The sequence below is a fragment of the Dendropsophus ebraccatus genome, chromosome 12 (assembly GCF_027789765.1).
Source record: "Dendropsophus ebraccatus isolate aDenEbr1 chromosome 12, aDenEbr1.pat, whole genome shotgun sequence".
Taxonomy (NCBI): domain Eukaryota; kingdom Metazoa; phylum Chordata; class Amphibia; order Anura; family Hylidae; genus Dendropsophus; species Dendropsophus ebraccatus.
Window position 1 is genome coordinate 73,789,236 of NC_091465.1, and position 9,348 is coordinate 73,798,583.

Below are 9,348 nucleotides of genomic sequence, written 5' to 3' on the forward strand. Positions count from 1 at the left end.
TTAGGGCATCTTAACGTATTGTGCCTTCATATTTGCATAATCGGTGGAATCTTCTTCTTTTGTCTTTGATGATTCTGGGGATACAGCACAAGATCTCATAAGAAACCTTAATTCAGGTGGCTAACAATTTATCAAGTACAAGTACAAATCTAAATAGATTATAGAACATAAATCAAACATTTTATCAAACTACCAAGGGCATCAAAAGTAGAGAAGAGCGAATCATTTGACAATCCAGTTTGCCAGGGACACAACTTTTCATTTCTAAATCTCCAATTTCGCAAACTGAACTTAAAGTGTCACTGTCGTGAAAATTTTCTTTCTTTTTTTTTTTTCAGAAATCCATAGTTTAGGCGATTTTAAGAAACTTTGTAATTGGGTTTATTAGCCGAAAAATGCATTTTTATCATGAAAAAGCAGTTTGAAGCTCTCCTCCTGTCTTCATTGTTCTCTATGGAGAGAGCTTAATAAAACACCAAAACAGGACAACAAAGAGTTAATCTACATATCCATCACCCTTTATCTCCTCTGACAGTCAGCACTGACCTCTCTGACCTCTGATTACAGCTGTTACCCAGCTCTGTGCCTGTAATCCTCTGTTATCTGCTTTCTGCTGTCTGCTAACTCCCTCCTTCCTCCTCCCCCCTCCCCTCTCCCTAGAACAGACTGGGTATGTCTGATGCAACAAGTCACAATTTCCTGATTTTTTGCAATGGATGGAAAAGAGGAGGGAGGGGGGGGGGGACCTGGGAAAAGGCTTTTTAAATGCAGATAATGTCATGTTTGGCTAATAAACCCAATTACAAAGTTTCTTAAAATCGCCTGGACTATTGATTTCTGAAAAAAAAAAAAAAAAAAAAAAAAAGAATACGACAGTGACTCTTACAAATCTATACATACCTATCTGCACTCTTCCTCCATGTCTTCAGCTGCCTCCAACCCAATCCGGCAATCACTGACTGAGGGACAGAGCCACAACCAGTGATTGGCTGAGCGAGCTGTCACTCTTGAGTTACAAGATGACAGCCCAGTACCCCATGGGAAAAAATAAATAAATCTTCAGATTAACTGGTGTCAGAAAGTTACAGAAATTTCTAAATTACTTCTATTTAAAAATGTGAAGTCTTCTAGTACCTATCAGCTGCTGTATGTCCTGCAAGACAGTCTGACAGTGTTCTCTGCTGCCACCTCTGTCCATGGCAAGAACTGTCCAGAGCAGAAGAGGCTTTCTATATGGATTTGCTGTACAGTTCCTGTCATGGACAGAGGAGGCAGCAGAGAGCACTGTGTCAGACTAGAAAGAATGCATCACTTCCTGGAGGGCATATAGCAGCTATTAAGTACTGGAAGACTTGAGATTTTTTTAAATAGACTTTCTGACACTAGCTGATTTTATTTATTTATTTATTTATTTTCCAGTGAACCCCTTTAAAAGGAAAAATATAGATGAAAATCGGATGGTAAAAACAGATTCTGTTGTACAGTATGCCTTGCTGAAGGTACTGAAATGGAAACAGTGAAAAAGATATGAAATGAAAATGGAACATGAAACTTAGTAAAAAAAAACAACAACTTTTTTTTTCCCCTTACCATTGACCTTCTTGGTGGCACACTTCTTGTACGCACAGACACTTCCAATAACAAGTCCTACAACTCCAAAGATTGTGGCAAAGGCAAGTCCAAGTATAAGTCCCAAGGAAAGCCGAGTTCTATCAATAATGGGTTCTAAAAAATCATCATCATCATCATCATCATGGTTGGTTAGCATGAGAAGACGTTCATCTGAATTTCCATGTTTGTAACCTCCCCTATATAGCATTGTGGACTATTTGCATTCATCTGGAGACTAGTAAAAATATAGTAAAAGCGATTTTAAGAAACTTTGTACTGGGTTTATTAGCCAAAAAAAATCATTTTTTTTCATAAAAAAAAGCAGTTTGAAGCTCTCCCCCCTGTCTTCATGGTTCTCGTATGGAGAGGGGAGGGGTTGAGGGAGATAAGGCACCAAAATAGGACAACAAAGAGTTAATATACAGCTACATCCCCAGGCTATCTCCTCTGACAGTCAGCACTGACCCCTCTGACCTCTGAATACCAGATTTCACACTGGTCCCGCAGCATAATCCTTTGTTCTCTGCTCTCTGCTGCCAACTAATCTTCTTCCTCCCCTCTCCATAGGTCACACAAGGTCGACTGCGTTGAGATTTCCTGATAATGAGCAGTGGATGAGAGAGAGGTGTGGGGGGGGGGGCTGGGGAAAGTCTTTTTGAATGCAGTTAATGGCATATTTGCTTAATAAACCCAATTACAAAGTTTCTTAAAATCGCCTGGACTATTGATTTCTGCAAAAAAAATAAATACATAAAAATACGACAGTGACACTTTAACCCATAGACGACCCTGGACGTAGGGTTACGTCATGGAAGTCTGTCCCCAGACGACCCATGACGTAACCTTACGTCCTGGGTGTTTCTCCCGCTATGAAGCGTGCTCCGGAGCGGAGCGCGCTTCATAGCAGGTGGGGGCCGGCTGCAATCAGCAGGCGGGACCTCACCGGCAATGACACGCTGCAGCGATCGCGCTGCCGCGTGTCATTAACCCCTTAAACGCCGCGATCACGGCGCGACCGCACCGTTTAAGTGTAAGTGACAGGGGGAGTCCCCTGTCACTTACCGATCGGGACCCCCACAGTGTGACTGCGGGGGTCCCGATCGTTGAAACGGACTGCCGGAGGTCTCTTACCTGCCTCCATGCGGTCCGATCGGCGATCTGCTGCACTAAGCCTGCACAGGCAGGCTCAATGAGCAGATTGCGGATAACACTGATCAATGCTATGCCTATGGCATAGCATTCATTAGTGTAGAAATCAAACTAATGTATGTAAAAGTCCCCCAAAGGGACTTCAAATGTGTAAAAAAAAAAAGTTCAAAACACTAACACACTACCCCAAAGCCCCTCCCCCAATAAAAGTCTAAATCACCCCCCTTTCCCATTATATAAATAAAACATATAAAAATGAATAAATAGATAAACATATAATATACCGTAGCGTGCGGAATTGTTCGATCTATTAAAATATAACAAGCGTCATTGCGACCGGTAAACGGCGTACACGAAAAGAGGGGAAAAAGTGCGCAGATTACCGATTTTATGTTACATTATATATTAAAAAAAATCAATAAAAAGTGATCAAAACGTCCGATCTTCACAAATATGGTATTAATAAAAACTAGAGATCATGGCGGAAAAAATGACACCCCATACAGCCCCATAGGTGAAAAAATAAAACCGTTATAAGCGTCACAATAAGCCCATTTTATTAATATTTAATTGGCAAAAAAAAGGATTTAATAAAAAATATATATAACATTAGAGAATCTGTATAACCTGCATATGGTTGTGTTCGGGCTGACCTATAGAATAATAGTATCATGTCGCTTTTACCATATAGTGCATTACGTAGACACAGGAACCCCCCAAACATTACCATATTGCATTCTTTTTTACGATTTCACCAATTTATATCTTCATAAATAATATATTTGGGATTCCATCATACATGTTATGGTAAAATGAATGACGCCATTACAAAGTACAACTATTCCTGTAAAAAACAAGCACTTACATGGCTTGTAGATAGAAAACAGAGAGTGCTAGAGCTCTTAGAAGGGGAGGAGGGAAAAACGAAAACACTAAGATCAAAATTTGCGCGGTCCACTGGGTCATTTTGGGCCCGGTCCTCAAAGGGTTAAAGTGCCCCACTTTTAGTAAGTATGGCCATTTTCAATAAATGTTTAATGCCAATTTCCCTGGGGTTCTATAGTACAATAAAGAGAAGCACGGAAGTATGAAACACATATCAGGGGGTCCCAGGAATACTGGTAAAGTAAGGCAGCAGTGATAATATGTTTTCTTTCTTGTTTTAGTTTTTTTCTTTTCTGGCTTTTTTTTTTTTTTTTTGGAGCTTCTTTTGTTTTTTTCTCTTTTCTTTGATGTTGGTGTAAAGGCTATAGCTAGTCACAGAAATGCACGAAGAACTTTAATTACTCTGTATGCATTATTGTGTGTAGCCAGCAGATGGAGTCAGAGTACTATGTAGTCTAATACTTTTCTATGTTATCACACTGCATACTGGCGTGTAACTATTGTGGCCTGGCTTTCTTTTCCGACTTGATTGTGATGTTGATAAATTTGTAGGGGACATATATATATATATATATATATATATATATATATATATATATATTGATTTGGGGTGTGTAAGGAGAAGTTGTCTATGTCTTGCAGTCACATGTTACAATGTCACCATACCATATTACAGCCATATAAATCTAGCAATTGATTCAACCAATTACTGTATAACCTTACCTGCAGTCACAGTCACATGTACAGTCGCAGTAACATTATGAAGAGTCACTGGGTTCCTCACCACACACGTGTACAGTCCTTGATCCTCAGTTCTGACATTACTAACATTATACGTGTTAGTCTTTTCCTCTAAGACATTGCCATTGTGTTTCCATCTGTATTCAGGAGGTGGGGAAGACTCAGCAGAACATGACAATGTGATGGGAGAACCGGACCTCACAGATAATGGACCCTCTATGTGTGCCTCATCGGGGCCATCTGCAAAACAGAAACCAAAATGGTGCAAAACTAAAGCTGCCCATGGCTATGTTCACACAACGTCAAATATAGAAAAAAGGCGGATGATTTTCATATTTAAAAAACGTTCGTTATTACTGCGAATTAACTGACTGCAATGGCAATAAATTGAAGTCAATGGGAAGGGACCTCAAATGCACACAATGCTTTGAATAACGGACGTCTTTACCGCGGACGTCAAAATAATGAACATGATAATTATTTCCGGACATCTTTTGCAAACAGCGGACATTTTTTATAAGTTGATCACACAAAGTTTTTTTTTTTCACTGTTCTTTCTCCGTTTTTACTATTAAATTCAATGGACTTTTCAATTAAGATACACCCAAAGGGCAATAAGTAACCCAAACTAGAATAATGTGCAAACAGCCGTCATTGCACTAAGGGGAGGCAAGGCTGCTAAATGACGTACGTTATTTTAGACTCAAAATTATGGACGTCATTTTAAACAGAGCTGAAAGAAACGTTGTGGGAACATAGCTTATTAGAGATGAGCGAAGCAGCCGGAAATTTGTTTCGGGAATTTTCGGTCAAACTCGTTAAGATTTGTAAATTGAAACTTAAAGTGACACTGTCACCCCCTTTGTGCATTCTGATATCTCTACACAGGTGTAAAGGGTAAATTTAGCGTTTTTCATACCTTATTTCATATCATACCTCATGGTGCTTGTTCAAGTAAAAAGTCATCTTTTATCAACTGCAGATTGTGTTAAGTAGGCGTGGCCTCGTGGCATTAGCACCACTTAGCCCCGCCCCCTTGACACCCATTGGTTGGCCGACGAAAAGGGGGTAGGGTCTAGACCTTTCGGCCAGCCTGTTCCAATGGCCGGCGAGGGGGCGGGACCAACAGTGGTGTTGTGGGTGGGGCTAAGTGACAATAATGCCGTGAGGCCCCGCCCACTTAACACAATCTGCAGTTAATAAAAGTTGACTTTTTACTTGAACAAGCACCATGACGTATGATATAAAATAAGGTGTTAAAACCGCTAAATTTACCCTTTACACCTGTGTAGAGATGTCAAAATGCAAAAAGGAGGTGACAGTGTCACTTTAACTAATTTACTTAAAACAGCCAAACTCTAGTACTGGGACTTTTACAGAAGGACAAATTTGTTAAAGCCTGTTGTTGTAAAAGTGTCAAAAATCGGAAAATCACAATTTAAAATAAAAGTCAATCAGCCAGTCGCTCCAATTTCCGCCATTCCTCTCCTTTTTGTCCCTATATCGCTGTTAGTCTCTCTCTGCTCTGCTCTAACTGCCTGCTGCCATCCTGCTCTCTCCTCCACACACAGCTCACTGGCCATCTCCATTACCAAACTGCTTTATAGAGGGGGAAGTGCTGACTAGTTATGAGCGAGCATGCTCGTCCGAGGGGACATTAGGTGTTGCATACAGACCCCTAAGAAGTGCTCAGTACTATTTTATTGGGCCCTCTACTATATTTCCTGATTTCTGTATTTTTTACGCAGGGCATATCTAAGTTCACTACTGCTTGCACAGTGTAAAGGGGGTGTCACACAGTGTATATAGGTGCAGCCACCACAGCTATTACCCAGAATTAGGCATAATGGTGCCATTAGGCAGCCTCAGAGGCATGTATCCATGCTGCCCCTGCTGTTACCTGTCCATTTCCGTTGTGTTTCCATCATTTTCTGAGGTTGACAGGTTTTCACATGACCTTCCCTCTACTGAACTTGGGTCTCCTGCAAAAATGCTCGAGTTTCCCATTGACTTTAATGGGGTTCGTTACTCGAAACGAGCACTCGAGTATCGGGACATATTCGTCTCGAGTAACGAGCACCCAAGCATTTTAGTACTCGCTCATCACTAGTGCTGACATCACAGAGGGGCCTGCAGCTTATTGGACGGGCGCTAGGGATTATGGTTAATGCCTTTCTCCCGCCCAGTGACGTTATAGACAGCATGTGCAGCCGCCATTTCAGTTTTTGGGTGAATTTCCCTAATGAATCAGTGGGAATTCGCTTTGCAGAACAAAGCAAATAGACGTTGTGACTGGCAGGGAATCTTTACTGCCCATAATTAAGTAATGATTTCAACATTATATTATGCCAGTTACTGAATGATGACAGATATTAGAGATGAGTGAACTTTTTGAAAGTTCTATTTGGCAGGTTTGCCAAACTTTAATGTAAATTTTGTAAAGCTGCGCTAAAACAACTAAATGATTGTAGGTGTGTAGCTGTTTTACTGCGGCTTGTAAAAGCAGCTCATTCTACTTACCTTTCCTCGCTCCCCTGAAGTCCGTCTTCTCTGGTCTATTTTCGGTGACTGTCCGCTTAGCCAATCACTGGGTGATGTCCATCCCAATCAGCCAGTGATTGGCTGAGCAGGCTGTCACTCTTTTCTTTAAAGTGACAGCCAGATCAGCCAACCACTGGATGACTTAAGCCCCTATCACTTGGGGCGACTTGAAGAGCGCACTCAGCGCGCAATTGCTCCTTGTTCCCCGCTTGCTGCCGTCGCTATTACACGCATTGAAAGACACATGTTGAAAGACAAACGATCAGCCGACATCGTTCACGTTGCCTGATCGTTACCTTTTATTGCACGGGACGATTATCGGCCATAACGGACGATATTGGGCGAATATGTTACGTGTAATAGAGCCTTTAGATGTGACAGCAATGCAGCCGGTGATTGGCTGAGTTGGCTGTCACAAGAGACAAGAGTGACAGCCCGCTAAGTCAATTATTGGCCGTGGCAATGTCCCTGGAGTCCTCCTCCGGCTAAAGACTCAGTAGAGTGGAAGAGGACACCAGGGGAGCGTGAACAGGCAAGAAAATACTTGTTTTTTTTTTCCCGGTTCACTCATTTCTAACAGATACTCTAATCTTTTGTTTTCGATTGTTTTCACCCAATACCCATTGTTATAATACGATATCGGCAACCTACTTTCCTGACTCTGGTGATAGTATTTTCCATACCTCCATCTATTAATATGTGTAGCTCCAGTCATTAGACCATCATATATGTGATGGCAAGATGTCAAAATGTCAAGGACACATACAGGAGTTACAGTCTATGATGATCACACCAGTATAACTACTATAGTTACTCACAGGTCACAGTAACTGTGTAGAGATCACTGGAATCCTTACTGGCGATGTTCTGGGCCTCACACTGGTATTGTCCTGCGTCTCCCCGTTTTATACTGGAGAAGGTGAGAGTCTTGTTATCGCCAGATAGTTTGGTGTCAGAGGAGATGTTGGCTCCTCGTCTGCTCCATGATATCGTCATAGCATGTAGGGTGTCACAGGTTAAGGAGAGTGGGTCATTTTCTTTAGGCTGAGTGGTGGGTACTCTGGCTTTAGGTTTAGTAACCGGATCTACAAGTTGAAAATATAGGAATAATGATAAATACAGTATTTTTACTTAGATCATCAGTGCAGAGATGAAGCTGGGCAGAGTCCAAAGAGAAATATGAGAGTCCTCCAGTGTAAAAGTGGTACTCACCGTAGACAGTCAGGATCACATTTAAGTCTACTTGTGTCTCTGTTTGTATCTTCACTATATAATTCCCCTGGTCTGTAATAGTAAGAGCTTTGATCTGTAATGATCCATTATTGAAGGCCAAGAACCTGGGATTGTACAGAGATCCAGTAACTAAAGGGGAATGACTACCAGGAAAATACGCCAGGATCTGAAATGGAGAGAGTGTATATGATCCTTTATACCAAGTGACAACCTCAATGTCCTCAATAACGCCAGTAACACTGAGGGTGACGGATCCATTAATAACCGGATACTGAGGGATCAGCTGGATACTGATCGCTCCACTGGTCACATCCACTGTGAGGATGAGGAGAACTGAAAGAAAAAAGATCATTAGAAAATAGATAGGAGATAGATAATACAAGATAGATAGATCGATCGATCGATCGATAGATAAAACCTTTAAAAAAAAGTGTAAATCAAATATTTACAGTGTAATCCAGAGGTTAACTGTACAGACTGCAAACCAACACAGCTCAGAAGATGAAAGAGACTTCATAGGAGTTATACAGGAGGTCACAGGTTGACAGGAACAATTGTTTTTATTTTTTTTACGTGTTTTTATTGTGCAAAAGTGAACTACATAAACAAAAACTGATTATTAGGTTTGTTCAGAAGAGCTGCAGCCTCACTGATAAATGATCAGCACCCTACGATCAGGTTTCCAGTGTGTTGATTGGATGGGTTGACTGTTGGCTGCCAGGCTCCATAGTTTGTTTCAAATTCCCTTAGTGAGCATTTGGTGAACATGTATGGTGGATATCAAAAGTTATAAATGATAAAAAAATAAAAATAAATAAACCCTGCCAATTATATAAATAGTCCTGCCTGCCTCTAACGTAACACTGGACTTAACTTGGGAATTTCATGTATGCACTGATGCACAATGGTGAAATAAAATACAACTTTTACTTTAATGTTTTGCTTAATTCTAAAGTTGCTAAATATATATATATATATATATATATATATATATACATACACACTGTATAAATTATTGCTTAAAAAAGACAAAGAGATTACTAACATGTGAAATTAAAGTATCCACTACCTACAAAATTAAATAGTGTATATTAGTATAGCTATTTTTTCTGCCACTTTATCGTCCATTTTTTTTTTTTTTTTTTTTTTTCATCTGATTGTTTCCTCATATGATTTCGGGATTTGGCT

The 9,348-nt window shown here is 40.5% G+C and overlaps 1 protein-coding gene across 1 annotated transcript; it reads right to left on the minus strand.

The window, feature by feature from the left end:
- Window positions 1–7,642, minus strand: LOC138768753 (pregnancy-specific beta-1-glycoprotein 5-like). The gene is made up of 4 exons (XM_069946708.1): window positions 7,579–7,642; window positions 4,369–4,626; window positions 1,591–1,725; window positions 1–74 (listed from the first exon to the last, which is right to left on the minus strand). Exons 1-4 carry the CDS (start codon window positions 7,640–7,642, stop codon window positions 1–3), a joined length of 531 nt encoding a protein of 176 aa, XP_069802809.1.
- Between the last annotated feature and the right edge of the window lie 1,706 nt (window positions 7,643–9,348).

Bases quoted from the DNA above. Each gene is read 5' to 3' on its own strand.
- LOC138768753 (XM_069946708.1), bottom strand. From the start codon at position 7,642: ATGACTGGAGCTACACATATTAATAGATGGAGGTATGGAAAATACTAT. The intron at 4,627-7,578 runs GTAGGTTGCCGA...TCTGTTTTGCAG, and splicing joins CTATCACCAGAGTCAGGAAA to ATGGCCCCGATGAGGCACAC. The intron at 75-1,590 runs GTAAGGGGAAAA...CTGTATCCCCAG, and splicing joins TGCCACCAAGAAGGTCAATG to AATCATCAAAGACAAAAGAA.